Source organism: Candida albicans, chromosome R (genome assembly GCF_000182965.3).
Source record: "Candida albicans SC5314 chromosome R, complete sequence".
NCBI lineage: Eukaryota > Fungi > Ascomycota > Pichiomycetes > Serinales > Debaryomycetaceae > Candida > Candida albicans.
In genome coordinates, this window is record NC_032096.1 from 1,897,599 (window position 1) to 1,913,844 (window position 16,246).

Sequence of the window (16,246 nt, forward strand, 5' to 3'; positions counted from 1 at the left end):
TAGCACATCTAGGTGTTTTAGGAAGAAACGTCCACCACCAAAAAATTAATTTCCAAATATTGGCACTTTTAATAGTTTGATTTAATAGTATTGGTCTCACTTACACAGCATAATAAAGGAAAATGTATCAGAGGACACGAATTACATAATGATTTAAGAATTCGAGAGATTAAAGAGATTAATTAAGGCCTTGCTAAGATACTTGTAATGCAAAATCCAGTAGTTCAATCACATCATTGATTTGATGCATTAATATTTTGGTAATAAAATTTACAAAGATTGCAATAGTTAGTATCACAGTTTTTTTGTTGTAATGAAATTTCAAATGCCGTGGTTGAAAAATTAGGAATAACTAAGTAAACATTTCTAAATTATTTGGCATCGCCTGAACGGAGCGGTTCAGCAATCTAAAAGAATTTGTTATTGTGGCAGCACAAAAGAAAAGTATAGGTCCGAAAAATTGCTCTTCGTGTGAAAAGACTCATTTCCGAATTCTCAACAATCAATCAAATCAATGATGTCAACAGAATTGTTTTTTTTTCTGATGATTCATGAATTATCCGCGGCTTATCTGGGATTAACGGACAACAGGAACAAAAAATCATACGCATCCTGCAGATAATCATGAATGACTCAGCTACGGAGCTGAGGAACAAAACAAAATTCTGGAGAATTGTGTAATAATTTGTCAAACTTGAAATTCTGTTTTTTTGTTGATAAACAAATCCCACCAAGTATAAATACATCCCAACTTTCACAAGTTTTCTTCAATTATTTTTTTTTTACTATCTATAGATAACACAATTTTATTAATTTCATTAACTTCACAAGTTACTTACTTTTTATTGCATTAACATATTCACTATTAATTATTCACAATACACAATGGTCACTAGAAGAATTTTCCAAGTTGCTCAATTCAAAACTGCTTCAAGACATTGGCTTCCGGTAAACTCCAGAGCATATTTTTCATCAAGACAAAGAGCTGTCAATTTTAACAATATAAGTGAAGGTGGTTTAATTGCTAACGACGATGTATTCTCGAGTCCAGTTTCTGCAACTGCCGCTGCTGAAGAAACTGAAACATTTGAACCAACTGTACACTCTTCAGATGATGTCATCACTGCTGGTCCAGTCAACAGAGCTTAGATACTTTTAGGTTTTATTTATTTATTTATAGGCATGATAATGAATTTACGATTAATTGATTTTTAAAAAGCTTTTAATGGCATTTGTAGAACGAAATGAGACTTCAGTGACCCACAACACTTTCGGCTAAAATGTAGATGCTATAGAATAAGTAGTAGTTCTGGATTGTTCGTTAACAAAAGGGGTACGTTTGAGGATGTAAATTGATCCTATACAAAGTGATTCTGAACTGCTGTAATTAACAACTTTTGTTGTCATAAGATAAGAAAACCATAAGTTGATTGAAATAGTAAGACACAGAGTTAAAGGTTATTTCCAAGCATTTCACATGATTGTTTAATCTATGACATGATATCTCAACATAACGCCACTGTAAAGATACTGCTAGGAATTTATTTATTTAGAGCAAAGCTATACTACGATGACAATATGTGATTACTTTACAATTCTATCAAGGCTCTGGCTTTCTATTCTATCAGCACGTATATTTTACGTCACATAAACAAATAACTTATCTGGGATGTAATAATTTAGAAACTCAACAATTCCATATTTCCAAGTCTATCGAAAATTCTATCAGTTAACGCAAAATAGATTGACACTTTTCCAGTATATTCTAATCTTGTCCCACCAACCTTCTATATCTCGTACCCAAAAACGTCTGGCCTTCGATGATCTAATAATGGCATGTTTTTTCTGATTGATTCTGAATCATCTAGTTTCAATTCTGCTTGGATCAATTCATAATAGTCACCATCGTCGTCATGTTTCAACTCGTCAGTGTACTTTTCCCCTCGTGCTAAAACTTCACCCCATGGGTCGACGATTATGGAATCACCATAACTTATTCTTTTTATTACTTTTGATAAATCATTAGGGTCTGTTCCAACCTGGTGTTGTCCACATTGAGCTGCATTAATGACAAAGCATTGAGAGTCGATGGCTCTAGCTTTGGATAACAACTCCCAATGGGCTTCCCCTGTACGAGTTGTAAATGCACTAGGAAATGTAATGATATCACTCCCCAATCTCCTGAGCCTCAAAGCCAATTCAGGGAATCTAATGTCGTAGCAAATACCCAACCCTAGTTTAAAATCATCGATGGGGATGGGATCCTCAATCTTGTTTCCTGGCTCAACAGAATTCAGCTCTTTCAATATTGGTCCATTTGGCACGTCAACGTCAAATAGATGCACTTTTTGGTATTCGGAAACTATGGCACCTTTGGGGTCAATCAAAACATGTACATTTCGAACTCTCTTTTTCCCTGGCAAATGTATTCCAATTGATAAGTAGGTCGACCCATTTAAAGACTTGACATAATCCAACAATGGAGATAAGAAATTGCTTTGAACCTCTTGGGATAACTCAATTGAATGGTTGGCATTTCTAGAAATATAGTCGGTTGCTTCTGGTAGAAAAAGTAGACGAGCTTTTTCTAATTGAGCTTTTTGTAACAATTTCTTCACAACACGAAGATTCTGGGAAAGATTGGATGATGAGCAAAGCTGACCCACTGCAATTTTCAAAGACAGCATTGAATGTTGTTGGGCAATTAATTAAAATTTGGGTGATATTAAGTAGAAAAATACTCTGGTGCTTGTTGACATTTATTCCGAATTTTTGCTGGATTTCAAACAAAAAAAAACATTTGTCAAACAAAAACGAGAAGCCACACTATGCGTGTACAGGACAAAAAAGGGGTAATCAATCAGCCAATGTTAGTAGTTAAGTTGCTACTTTCTGTTTTGACCCAGATATAAATCAGAATACGAGATGGAGAAATGAAATTAAAGGGGGTACTAGAAGAATGATCTACATAAAGAAACCAGTATCACATGTTGCTACTGTATCAATTGCTTTCATATGATAAATTAAAGTTGATATTAATTTACGGGGTTTGGTTGTCACATATTTTTTTTGTAAATGTGTTTAATAAAATTATGCCACATTAAAGTTTATTTAAGAAATAAAGTGGCAGGGTACAACATAATAGATAAGAAAAATTACAATCTTACTAGTATTTGGGGTAAAAATCTGAAGACTCTACCGATTAACTTTCTACCACATATATTTTGTCAATTCAAATTCTATGACAATCAAAAACTCAAAAGCTTATTACAAAACTCTGTACTCCCCCCATTTGTTTCCCTAAATTTTGCAAAGAAACATACAAAAAAATTTCTGGTATTTCAATCACTCGTAAATTCATTAAGTATCACTATAAGAAAACTACTTAAGCTCTGTTAACTGGACCAGCAGTAACAATGTCCTCAGATGAATGTATAGTTGGTTCAAAAATTTCAGCCTCTTCAGCAGCAGATGCAGAACTGGCCAAAACATCATCATTAGCAATCAAATTACTATCACTTATACTATTAAAATTGACACATCTTTGTCTGGATGAGAAGTAGGCCCTCGAATACACTGGCACCCAATGTCTGGTTGCAGTCTTGAATTGAGCAATGTGGAATATTCTTTTAGTAACCATTATATAGTAGGGGAGATATCAAATTGTGAATAGGTATGAAAATAAAAAGTCAGGTTTTATGAAATTGAACTCTGATTTGATAGGTCTTTCTTTTTCCCTCCTCTTGTTATGAAAAATCAAGGATTATTTATATTATTTCTGAATTACAAATACGGGATGGAAAATCATGAGAAAAATAAAACACCCATTGTTACACAAATCCCCATGTTTTTTTCATGTTCCTCAGCTCCGTAACTGAGTCACTTGAACCTATATGCAGTATGACAACAGTTTGTCATTCCTGATGTCCGGGGTAAAAAGATAAACTTTTCACAACTGTTTTTAATCTTTTGATTAAGCATTTCAAAAACAATGTTATTTACGAATGAGCATCACATCAAGAAGATGATCTTTATCCTGATAGTAATCAACTAAAATATGACCATGTAGTTTTTAGCTATATTCATAAATTCAAAACCTCGGAATAAAAAAAAAGAAATGATTCACAAGTCAATGTTAGTGCGCTATTGAACGTCTTCCAATAACCACGGAAACCTTTTTACACCTAAAAAAAATAATCCCGCCATTTCCCTAGATCCAACCATAGATCGGTTGTTATTATTTAATGTCATCGGATAGTTTACTCTTTAAAATAACGACGAGAATATTGGTTGTTTTTAGAAACCCTGCAACCGGGAGTTGTCTGGAGATTATATGTGGCATGATTTGTGGTTTACCATGTTCCGTTCATCCACATGTCCATTGTTACCGCATAAAGACTGCCGCATTTGATTGATTGTTTTTTTTTTTGAAGAAGCTAACATAATTTCTATTGTTAACACTGTAACCATTTCCGTGATCGCTACTGAGGTATTGTATTTCCTGATTAAACCATTGCATCACTTTCAATTCAGAAAAGTATATTCAACTTTAATTCCACTATTCAAAAGTTACACAAAACACTATCTTTGTTTTTTTTAGCCTGATTGGACGACCACCTCCTTTGTTGTTTTTTTTTTTCTTTGGCTTCTGGTTTGTGCGTTGCTCCTCCGCAAAAGTCAACGACAAAAAAAAAATGTTGCTCAATAATCTTGTTCTCTTTTTTTTCTCCTATCTCTTATCTGCTATTATTTAGGAAATACTATAAAAAGTTATTAGAAGTATGGGTACAGCTTGGGAATTAACACAGGCTCTCAAAGATCAAATATTCAAATATGCTTCCTTCAATCAAACCCCGGTGTCGTTGAGACAGATGGTCCAATTTGGTCCTGTTCCTTCCCCAGGTTCAATTTTCTTAGCATCAAGATTTATTGTTGAAGAATTACCAATCCGATTAGCTAAAAAAGTGAAAGATTTGGAGAATGCACCATTAGGATTGAATGAAATGCCATCCACAATTCAGGTGAAAAATTGGTACGCCCAATCCTTTCAAGAATTAACAGAATTACATAAACCGAAAATTAGCGACGAGTTGGCAAAGCTCTTGTCTAAAGGTGCCAGCAAACATTCTCTACCAGAGGATTCGATAAATGAAAAACCTCATACCAAGCAAGAGATTCATCGTATACCCGACCTGCTAGAAGATAACCCAGCCATCAATAATATTTTTAGCGACGATGGGATCGTTGTTCGACATCACCACCATCACCATTCCATTTCCAGAGCAAGACCCCGTTTAAATGACAATACCCAAACAAGAGTTGAATCACCTACATATGGTATGTCGTACTTTAACCCATGTCCGGGGAACATTGTGTGGCCAAAAGAAGTCTATGACTACAACAAATTGGTTCGTGAAACATTGGAAATAATCAAGAAAAGACACGATGCTACAGTGGCAACTATGGCACAAGGGGTTCAAGAATGGAAAAATAAAAATCAAACTGTGATGGTCAATTCCCAAATTCAGACATTTTTAGATCGTTTCTATATGTCGAGAATTGGTATAAGAATGTTGATTGGTCAACATATTGCTTTGAATATGGCTCAGAATTCACCAACAAAACAGAGATTAAGCTCATTGATTAATGGTTCTCAAGGAACCACCAAAAAGCCACGTTCAAATTATGTTGGTGTCATTTGTACTGATTGTAATGTCGGGGAGATTGCTGAAGATGCTATTGAAACTGCCAAATACATTTGCGAAGAATATTATGGGTTATTCGAAGCCCCAGAAATACAGTTGATTGCACCTCAACAAGATATAAATTTCATGTATGTTCCTGGACACTTGATTCATATGCTTTTTGAAACTTTGAAAAACTCATTGAGAGCAACTATCGAGTTCCATACACCAAAGTTGAAACAAAAGTTGATAGATGAAGATCCAAATTTGAAATTCGACGAGATTGATATAAATGATTTGAAATTTCCTCCTATAAAAGTAATTATTCTGGAAGGTACAGAAGACATTGCCATAAAAATTTCCGACGAGGGAGGCGGTATACCTAGGTCATCATTACCATTGATTTGGACGTACTTGTACACAACCGTGAATGAAACTCCAAAATTAGAGCCTGAATATGATCAAACTTCATTTAAAGCACCAATGGCTGGTTTTGGTTACGGTTTACCAATCAGTAGATTATATGCACAATACTTTGGTGGTGATTTGAAGTTGATTTCCATGGAAGGCTACGGAACTGATGTTTACTTGCATTTGAACAGATTAAGCAGTTCTAATGAACCGCTTCCATGACTAGAGAGGTTAAAAGGCAGTGTTCGAATAAGTTCAGTTTCCATAGTAACGTTAGTTTACCTGGCTATATTAGGGATGATTTTTTGGAGCTGAATTTTAAAGAGTAAAACACAAAAAAAAATAGCCACAACCGAAAAGAAAAGAAAAAGTACCGAAATGAAAGGCTAAACAGTAAAGGTCAGAATCGGTATTAAAGATAAACATGTCTAATGATATAGGAATACCATACTAGAATTTAGAGTCTAGAAATTATTTAAGTAACCTTTAATAGTAGTTGTATTAGAAAAATATGAAAAACTCTTGCAATGTGTTTCAACTGCCTCTTTTGCTCATCGTAAGGTTGTTGATTGATTGGTGATTGTGTATTGATGGAGTTCTCGGTGATCTGATGTGGGGAGATAATAGAATTAGTCGTGCAATTGTTACCAAAAGTAGTCATTCCGAGGACTGATTTAATTTCTTCACATGTCGTAAAGCGGGGAAACCAAAAAAAAATAAATACAAGAGCAACAAATCAAACAGAATACAAAGAGAGAGCAACACTGTAAGTGATTAAATTGCATTAGTAAAATCTTTAACCAAATTCTTTCGGGGTTAAAAAAAAATTAATACTAGGTGCTCGGCACGTGACCGTTTTTTTCAAGTGCAAAGTGGAGTTAGTGGGAACAACAAAAGAAAAAAATTTACAAACATTGATTAATCAAAGAGAAAAGAAAGGAAAAGAGAAAAGGTATTACTTTCAAGGCACACCCGTCATTCATTGGTAATAAATATAAACTATCAAATAATACCTGTACAAAACTTTTTGTTATCACCCACTTTATACTAGTTATATTAATAATTTCATTACATGTCTTCATCACAGCCTAGAACTAAACCTTGGGAAGTATCGCAAGGAAAATCAGCAGCATCAACAACTGAACCACTAACGAGTAATATACCGCCATCTTCATTATCAAACTCCTCAACAACTGCCACAGCTCAAGGACAACCACAACTGCAAATACAGCCACCGTCTGTGCCAGAACTTCCTACCTCGCTTTCATCAGATTTGAACACCATGGCAGAATCTTCGCCGTATGGGGGTTATGGAAATTCGTCAATGAATCGATACGGCACCACTGGTGGCTATGGATCAAGCATGTATGGTGGTGGATATGGATCCAGCATGTATGGTAACTCGATGTATGGCGGTGGATATGGATCCAGTATGTATGGAGGTGGGTACGGAGGTTATGGGAGTGGATATGGTGGATATGGGAGCTATGGAAGTGGAATGTACGGTGGTGGAATGTATGGTAACAACCCTTCGATGATGGGACAAGGAGGACTAGGAGAAGGTACCCAGGCTACATTTCAATTGATAGAGAGTATAATAGGGGCAGTTGGGGGATTTGCTCAAATGTTAGAAGCCACATATATGGCCACACACTCGTCATTTTTCACAATGGTCAACTTGGCAGAGCAATTTGGCAATTTGAAGAACGCGTTGGGATCAATATTAGGTATATTTGCCTTGATAAAGTTTGTTAAAAAGATATTCTACAAAATAACTGGTCGAGTTTATAACTATGGCATCAACGCTTCAGAATTTACCAAGTTTGAAAAAAATCAAAAGAAATTAGAAGAAAACTTAAGAAGAAATCAATCAGGCCAGAAACCAAGAATTTCATTAAAGCCATTGGTGCTTTTCTTGGTGGCTGCTGTAGGATTCCCATATTTATTATCCAAGGCAATCAAACTCATTGAAGAAAAGAATCAACGCCCACCACCTGTTCCTAGCAAAATTCAGTTTGCGAGAGCCTTGTATGAGTTCAACCCACAAAACCCACAAGTTGAAGCACCATTGGAACCTAAAGAAATTGTAGCTATATTGGACAGCAGGGATAACTGGTTGAGAATTAGAAAAAGAAGCGGAACAATGGGATGGGTTCCTCTGAATTATGTAGAAGTCATTGATACTTAGTGAGAATTATAAACATTTATTATTATAATTTACAGTTGTCTTTACACAAGGATTTTTAAAGCCTGGCAAAACTCTAAACATTCGTCATATTATCTACTTCGATAAAGAACAACAGTCTTTGTTGGGCCATTTCTCTTGCTTGAAAACTATTATCAACAAACTGTAGTTATAGTGCAACACAAAAATATTTTAGTAACATAAACTAAATCTATCAGTAGAGTAATTACACAAACGAAGGTAGTAAAAATGAGTATGTTTTTTTTTGCAATTATATACTCATACACAATGGTTGATTTTAGAGGACTACTTACTGGATGTCTAAAACAATTAGACCTACCAATGAGTAGGCTAGGATCAAAAAAAAATCATCCATCCCAATGTAAGCCTTAGCTATACAGAAAACATAATATAATTTCCATTCAATTACAAGCCATCATCTGGTCTGCATTGCTCACTTTCAACCTTGGAGCCCTTGTCCTGTAAGTTCTTGTAGCCAAGTTTGTTCTTACGAACTTTTGATATTGCATCAGCACGATGTTTGGCCACCTGGGCCATGTCGATACCTTCAGCAAGTATTTCTCCCGTTTTCTTATTCAAATAGGCTGCGGAATCTGCTGTTTTGTGAGCAGCTTTATTCATCTCAGTAGCTGCACTTTCAACGTATTCGATATCTTTAGCTGCAACCTTTCCCAACTTGAGATTTACTTTATTCAAAGCGTTTTTTGCAGCCTGAACGATCGAGTAGGAACGATAAACTATTAGTGGGGAGGATTGAACGACGGGTCGTAACATTATCGATAAAGATTTGATTCTTGATAATTGTAAGAACCAAAAAAAGAAGAAGAGAAGTAGGAATACTATTCAGACTGTGAATGTGGTTTGGTTATTAAAGTTTTTTCTCGGAGTCTAACCCCGTTTTTCTCAAGATCATGCATCATCAGATTAAAGTTGTTTAAGGGATGTATTTGTATTTTATCGTTTCTTTTTAGAGTGGTAATTATTATTCTCTCACTCCTTATTTGTGAAAAATAATGACATATTTTCCAAACCTATTATTGCAAACCACATACAATTTTTTATTGAATAGCTTTATATACTGATAAAAACAATCTAATATCCTGACTATATATGTATCCACGAGTGCAGAAGACTGGCTCTACATCAAATCTTCTGGTCTATTCTGTTCAACTGGAACTTTTCTTCCTTTGTCTTCTAAATTAGCGTAGCCTTTGGTGTTTTCTTTAACTTCATGTCTTGCTTGTACACGTTCACTAAGATCTTCAGCATCTTGAATACCATCTGCTAAGACTTTTCCTGCTTTTTTGTTAGCTGCTTCAGCTCCTTTCTTGATGTCTTTCGCACCAGCATCAACATCCTCAGCTACGTCTTGAGCTTTTTTGATACCATCAGATAAAACTTCACCTGTCTTTTGGTTGACTTTCTCAGCCCCTTTTTTAATATCTTCAGCACTGATATCCACATCATCAACTACTTCTTGAGCCTTCTGGATACCATCTGATAAGATTTTTCCTGTTTTCTGGTTGACTGCTTCAGCACCTTTCTTGATGCTTTCAGCACTAACATCCACATCTTCAACTGCGTCTTGGGCTTTTTGAATACCGTCAGCTAAAACCTTTCCTGTTTTCTGGTTAATTGCCTCGGCGCCTTTCTTAATATCTTCAGCTCCTATACCCACATCGTCAACTGTGTCTTGTGTTTTCTGGATACCGTCAGCCAAGACTTTCCCAGTCTTTATGTTCACATCATCGAGTGTGGCTTTAACTTTGTTTTCTCCTTGCTCAACACTTTCTTCACCTTTCTTTCCAAAAAGAACTTTGGCGGATTCTTTGATGATGCCTCGGTTATTTCTAGTTGTTGTAAATGTTCTTAAAGGAAATGCAACTCTTGCTCTGAATAAACTTTGACGCAACATAGTTATTTTGTTATCTTTGTTTTTAAATTTTTTTATTCCAGAAGGATATATTTGACAACCTTCGAGGATTCGGGAATTGCTCTGCCCTTTTATATAATCGTGGCTGCATTTTGTGAATGTTGCTAAACGTTGTAATATTGCTATCGGAAGTGTGTAATCATACTTGCGGTCTTTTTTTTGTTTTGTTTTTTTTTGTTTTTTTACGTTCTATGCAACAGCAACTATTGCTGTCAATAGAAAATGCAGCAATATTTGGTCATAGTTGCGCTCTGGGCAATTTACACATACTTAGAGGTCTTTAGTAAATACAAATATCATTATAATATAAACAGACGTATATACTTCATTGAGAATCCACAAAATTGGTAGTGACTATGTATTTGTTCTACTTCTGCACAATTTCATGACAAATACTGGGCTCGTAATGCGTCGACTATCTGTCTTTCATGTGGCGGTAATTGCTGTAAACTATCCGGTGGCAACGACAATATTTGTGCAGCCAAATGTGCTTGATCTGGTGGCATATTGACAAGCTTCTGTTGAACATGAGGTGGTAAATATGGCCAGTTGGAGCCAGGTATAGCTTGTTGTTGCTGCTGCGGTTGAAAATTTTGGCCATTATTTATGTACATATTGTTATTGTATCCTCCTATTTGACCGCCCATGTAAAATGTGGATTGAATTCCTGGTTGTACGGTTTGAACCTGAGGTGTAGATGATATAGATTTCAGAGACTCTTCAATAACACCATTATCTATGAACCCCATTAATAGTAATGCTTGAGCAACACTCAAGGATATTTCTGGTTGGCTTTGAAAAAAATTACGAACCATTGTCGGGTCCGTTTGCAGCAAAGATTTCATTTGAGAAAGTAACTCAATGAACTGTGGAGGAGGGATTTTACTTAGCAATACATTTATGTTATTTGCAGTTTCTAGTTTAAAATTTGGTGCAAATGGTAAAAACTTCGATGCCTGTAAAAGCCTTGATGGGATTTGTTGAATTGGACCACCAACAACTATAGGGGGAGCCGGTGGTGGTAGTGGCATCTGTGGAATTGGGAATGGCATATTGCCGCTTCTGAATCCGCTGGACGGCAAGACTGGAACTTGACTTACGTAGGGGATATTTGCTATCATCTCGTTAGGCAACCTCACATTGGCTGGCAATCTAGAACGGTTTAGTTGCATAATTGTTCTTGTATCGGGTTTTATTTTTTGGGCCTTGTATCCTTCTTTCGACAACTCTACCCTTAGCTTCTTGTTTCGTCCATTTTGATATATCACAACTTGCTGTAATAGTGGTAGAGCCCTTTGTGCATCTTGTACTGTTTTGTATTCGACAAAACAGAAACCTTTGTTTTTTCCAACATGGTCGAAACCTAATCGAACATCTACAATATTTCCTGATCCACAAACAACAGACTCAACTGTACTCTCGTCCCAATCATAAGGTATATTGCCCACGTAGAGGATATTAGAGTTTAAAGGAGGGGGCATCTTTAATGGTATGATGTTATAATAGTCAAGGTGATGAATAAAAAAAAAGACAAACAATTTTTTAAATGAGAGGAAAAAAAAAACAAAGAAAAAAAGAGAAATGTTGTTTCAACACAACATTGCAAGAGTCTCTCAGATAAAGTAATTGGTGACACTTACACGACCAATCAATCATACTTGTTGCCATCATTGAGCAACTTCGTGATCCTCACTACTGTAAGTTAATCATTGTAGTAATCAATGTGGTGTTTGATGAGGTGCTACATCATGCCAATTCCTCGAGTAAAATGTTTAATAATTTGAAGATTGTTATGTAGTTATGATTATGTCATCAAGATTTGTTAATTCTTCTTTCGAAGGTCAATCTCAAGGAGACCCAGCTCATGTTTATGTTTCGTTAATTTGATAACACCGAACGCCCCCATTCGATTTTCTCCACTTCTAGCCTATGGTAGTGTAAGACAAAGACGGTTCTGATTGGATCATTAGGGTCAATGACCATAAGTCGGAGGTTCACTAGCTTATCCGATTATCCCGCTAAAGACAATAACATGAAGAATAACATTCTGTACACTCCTAAGTCCTACAACCATAACAATATTAGTTAAAGATACAATTTCTAATCCCTATACAACTAATATAATTGACACGCACACATTCATAATATGGGGAGGACATCCTACTTTGTTAAACAATGGATAAACATTTTCCGTTGCGAGTGGTAATAGATTTACCCCTCAATTTATTATCCTTAAGCAACTCTTTCTGCCCCACTCAACTTGACTGCTGCACCGTATTTTTGTAATTTGGTTAACAAGTTATCCCCTTGTTTAATCAAGGCATGATATTGGTTGTTCTTGTTATCCGGTCTATTTGTTTCAATTATCCCATTCACCTTATCAATCGTACAATTTAACTTTTTGTTAGGGATGAATTTGCACAAATCTTGATCCAAAAACTCTTCACTTATGTTGAAATTAGTTGCCATAGATTTCAAGGATAATGATTTATAACTTTCCAACAATTGGTTATAAGCTTTGCATCTCATTTCTCTAAGGAAAAAGTTAGCATGTTTGTACAAGTATTTATTTGGCAACAACAACTTTTCATACGATTCCAAAAGATACTGGAAAAAGCAATTGTACTCGCAAGTATATAAAGAATTTGTCAAATTCAACAACGGTTCTAAATTAGGTGTTGTGGATGCGATGGACAAAATCTCGGGAGAATCAATTATTTTGTTTTTCAAATCAACCCTTTCTAAAGACAAAACACCGGCAACGATAGCACAGTGAGCAATTGCTTCATAAGAACAGAGTTCGGTAGATGTAAATGTAGCCAAAGAATCAATTAACAACTTTGCCGCTTCAGCAAAGTTTCTTGTTGCCAACATATAAATGCCATTGTAAGCTTTGAAACGGTTACGACGTTCCCAATCACCTCCCTTCTCACTTAATTGGCCAATTTGTTCCAAATGCTTTTGAACCAGTGGCAAATCGTTGAAGAAAAAATCTATTCTTGTTAGTGTCAACAAATGATCAATTTTGCTACCAGTATTTGGAGTCAATTCTAACACTTTCTTAAATGTCTCTGTAGCATTTTTTCTATCGATAATTTTAGTGTAGTATTCTGCTAATTTTGTTGTTGTTGATGCCACGTCCAACTCTGTGTCTTCCTCATCTTCAGCCTCCTTGATTTTCAGTTTCAATTCTTCAATCACCTTTTCGTTTTCAGAAGCTAATTCACGATATAAACTCTCGTCGTAAGGGAAGTCGGAGATTTCGGTATGTAAATAATGATAATATGGAGCAAGGTGATCTTTTTTGATTGCTTGGAGGATTTCCTCTATAATGTGTTGACGGTCCTTCTCTTCCAAGTCAGTGTGTTGCAATAAAAATTGCTTCTCTGATAATTGAAAATCGGGGATCTTTGGGATATCTGATTCAATTTCCATGATTGCTTAATGATACTAATACTTGAATGGTGATAGAAATGTATCTGAAGGCAAAATCCGAGGACGAAAAAAAAAAAGTGTGTTTTATTAATGAGAACAACATTTCCAAACTTGAATATGTCGCGACCAAACGCGCAAATGTCGTAGATTGAAGAAAAAAATAAAATATAATAAAATAAGCAAATGTCTCGGTGCTTCCCAAACGGAAAATAGAGCATTTTCCGGTAGTAACTAATCAAATTTGTGGGGATATAGAAATTGAACTCCTTAAATCTCAACTATAAATACCGAAATAATAATCATTGATCGATCCAATTTTCAATTATTTTTTCTCTTTTAATTTATTCACTTCATCATCAATCAATATCGATATTTCACATCATGTCAGTTAAAGAAGACATTCCTGCTGTTTTCCTTGAAAAGGTTTCTCCTCGTGGTCTCGAAGCCATCCAGAAAACCAAAGATTTCGTTAACGATTATTGTCTTCCAGCCGATCAAATTTATTTTGAACAACTTTCAGACATCCCATCAGAAAGATGGAAGAGTGTTCCTCCTGTCATTGAGACATTGAAGAAGAAAGCCAAGGAACTTGGTTTATGGAACATGTTTTTGTCAAAGCATTATAAGGAAGGTCCACAATATACAAACTTAGAGTATGGATTGATGGCCAGATACTTGGGTCGTTCATACACAGCACCAGAGGCTACCAACACAGCTGCTCCAGATACCGGTAATATGGAATTGTTTGCCAAATATGGAACCACTTATCAGAAAGATAGATACTTGAAACCCTTGTTAAATGGGGAAATTAGATCAGCATTCTTGATGACAGAAAAAGGTGTTTCATCATCTAATGCTCTCAATATTTCTACAAGTGCTGTCAAGAATTCGAATGGAAATTACGTGCTCAATGGTGTCAAATGGTTTGCTTCAGGTGCAGGAGATCCAAGATGTTCCGTCTGGTTGGTGATGTGCAAGACAGACAACAACAAGCAAAATCCATATCAAAACCACACAGTTTTGATCATCGATGCCAAAAAGGCTTTGGCTACTGGAAAAGCCAAATTGATCAGACCATTGCAGGTCATTGGTTTTGATGATGCTCCTCATGGACATTGTGAGATTCAATTTCAAGATTACGAAGTTCCTGCCGATGAAATGCCTAATGTTGTTATGGCTGGTGTTGGTAGAGGATTTGAGTTGATTCAATCCAGATTGGGTCCAGGTAGAATCCACCATTGTATGAGAGCTATTGGTGCTGGTGAATTTGCATTATTGAGAATTGCTCACAGAGCAAATCACAGATTGATTTTTGGTAAACCTATGAACCAGAGGGAAGGATTCTTATCCAGATACGGACAAAGCAAAATCGACATTGAAAGATGTTTATTGTTGGTGTTGAATGCTGCTCACAAAATTGATATTTCCAATGCCAAAGAAGCACAAAAGGAAATTGCTATGGCTAAGATTGAGACCCCGAGAACTATCTCTGATATTCTCGATTGGGGTATTCAAGTTTATGGTGCTGAGGGTATGTCACAAGATACCGAGTTGGCCAGAATGTATGCTCATAACAGAACATTGAGAATAGCTGATGGACCTGATGAAGCTCATTTGGCCCAATTGGCTAGAAATGAAGCTAAAAAGTTTGCAAAAGTTGACGACTTTTTCGCCAACATGGAAACTCAACGTAGCAAATTATAAGTAAGAGAACTGCTATTCCAAGAATGTGGTAGTATCATACACATGTGTTTCCATGTAGAAAAAACAAAAAAAAAGCCTTGAAAAAAAAAACGCTCATTATCGTTGATATACATTAATACAAATCTGTTATATGAAAATCATTAATCAAACCTTTTTGTAATAACTGCTTTGTCTTTACTTTTTGTTCTCTGATCTTTTTTGCTTGTTGTTCTTTCAACTCACGTTGCGCCACCTCAAATGGCACTTGCTCTAATTTCTCTAAATGGTCGTCTTCTGTATCAATATCCATTTCTCCTAACATAACAACGTTCTCACCTCTCACCATAAACACACCACGATAAGTCTCAGAAAAACGGGTAGGGGCCTCACCTTCCTCTCCCAAATATATTCTTTCCAAAGTGTCTTGTAATACAAGATTGGCAAATTGATCAAATGTTCTTAATATACCAAAAAGATTCCTACCGTCTTTCAATAAAACAAATATCTTTCTATCCACTGAACCAACTATCGCAGCTGCTGTGGTAAATGCATAACTTTCCAAATACAAATCCTCCACATTTTGGAATAATGGATCTGATGCTCGAGACTGTTCTGATTGGGATGATACACTTGACATTAAAATATGTAGTTATTTCCTATCGTTGGGTGTTTCTGTTGTGTGGTTTTTTTTTTGATTTTTTTGTCTTGCTTGATGGAATTTTTTTGTTGACTTAGTGGTTATAGATTTGATATAATTGCACGACCAGGCTATTGTAGTCTTAAAGTGTTATACTAACCGTTACGGCATATTTGGAATGAATAAACACAACTGTAGTTTTTGCTATACCGATTATTCACCAAAAACATTGTAGTATGTGATAGGTTTAACTATTG

At 35.7% G+C, this 16,246-nt stretch overlaps 10 protein-coding genes across 10 annotated transcripts; 4 read left to right on the top strand and 6 right to left on the bottom strand. All coding sequences in view use genetic code 12, as the record gives it.

Moving 5' to 3' along the window:
- Positions 1-885: 885 nt before the first annotated feature.
- CAALFM_CR08830WA (uncharacterized protein) lies at positions 886-1,149 on the top strand (the record flags this gene model as incomplete). The annotated part of the gene is made up of 1 exon (XM_019475566.1): positions 886-1,149. One exon carries the CDS (start codon positions 886-888, stop codon positions 1,147-1,149), a length of 264 nt encoding a protein of 87 aa, XP_019331111.1.
- A 638-nt stretch (positions 1,150-1,787) lies between these two features.
- On the bottom strand, positions 1,788-2,687 carry NIT2 (putative hydrolase; the record flags this gene model as incomplete). Its single annotated transcript, XM_711321.1, has 1 exon — positions 1,788-2,687. One exon carries the CDS (start codon positions 2,685-2,687, stop codon positions 1,788-1,790), a length of 900 nt encoding a protein of 299 aa, XP_716414.1.
- Positions 2,688-4,781: 2,094 nt separating this feature from the next.
- On the top strand, positions 4,782-6,317 carry PDK2 (protein kinase; the record flags this gene model as incomplete). The annotated part of the gene is made up of 1 exon (XM_711323.1): positions 4,782-6,317. The coding sequence occupies one exon, from the start codon at positions 4,782-4,784 to the stop codon at positions 6,315-6,317; it is 1,536 nt and encodes a 511-aa protein (XP_716416.1).
- Positions 6,318-7,167: 850 nt separating this feature from the next.
- PEX13 (peroxin) lies at positions 7,168-8,283 on the top strand (the record flags this gene model as incomplete). Its single annotated transcript, XM_711324.1, has 1 exon — positions 7,168-8,283. One exon carries the CDS (start codon positions 7,168-7,170, stop codon positions 8,281-8,283), a length of 1,116 nt encoding a protein of 371 aa, XP_716417.1.
- A 423-nt stretch (positions 8,284-8,706) lies between these two features.
- CAALFM_CR08880CA (uncharacterized protein) lies at positions 8,707-9,075 on the bottom strand (the record flags this gene model as incomplete). Its single annotated transcript, XM_711325.1, has 1 exon — positions 8,707-9,075. The coding sequence occupies one exon, from the start codon at positions 9,073-9,075 to the stop codon at positions 8,707-8,709; it is 369 nt and encodes a 122-aa protein (XP_716418.1).
- A 364-nt stretch (positions 9,076-9,439) lies between these two features.
- ASR2 (Asr2p) lies at positions 9,440-10,216 on the bottom strand (the record flags this gene model as incomplete). Its single annotated transcript, XM_711326.1, has 1 exon — positions 9,440-10,216. One exon carries the CDS (start codon positions 10,214-10,216, stop codon positions 9,440-9,442), a length of 777 nt encoding a protein of 258 aa, XP_716419.1.
- Positions 10,217-10,617: 401 nt separating this feature from the next.
- CAALFM_CR08900CA (cleavage polyadenylation factor subunit) lies at positions 10,618-11,715 on the bottom strand (the record flags this gene model as incomplete). Its single annotated transcript, XM_711327.1, has 1 exon — positions 10,618-11,715. The coding sequence occupies one exon, from the start codon at positions 11,713-11,715 to the stop codon at positions 10,618-10,620; it is 1,098 nt and encodes a 365-aa protein (XP_716420.1).
- Positions 11,716-12,466: 751 nt separating this feature from the next.
- On the bottom strand, positions 12,467-13,669 carry RPN7 (proteasome regulatory particle lid subunit; the record flags this gene model as incomplete). Its single annotated transcript, XM_711328.1, has 1 exon — positions 12,467-13,669. One exon carries the CDS (start codon positions 13,667-13,669, stop codon positions 12,467-12,469), a length of 1,203 nt encoding a protein of 400 aa, XP_716421.1.
- Positions 13,670-14,050: 381 nt separating this feature from the next.
- On the top strand, positions 14,051-15,373 carry CAALFM_CR08920WA (uncharacterized protein; the record flags this gene model as incomplete). Its single annotated transcript, XM_711330.1, has 1 exon — positions 14,051-15,373. One exon carries the CDS (start codon positions 14,051-14,053, stop codon positions 15,371-15,373), a length of 1,323 nt encoding a protein of 440 aa, XP_716423.1.
- A 112-nt stretch (positions 15,374-15,485) lies between these two features.
- On the bottom strand, positions 15,486-15,989 carry CAALFM_CR08930CA (uncharacterized protein; the record flags this gene model as incomplete). The annotated part of the gene is made up of 1 exon (XM_711332.1): positions 15,486-15,989. One exon carries the CDS (start codon positions 15,987-15,989, stop codon positions 15,486-15,488), a length of 504 nt encoding a protein of 167 aa, XP_716425.1.
- Between the last annotated feature and the right edge of the window lie 257 nt (positions 15,990-16,246).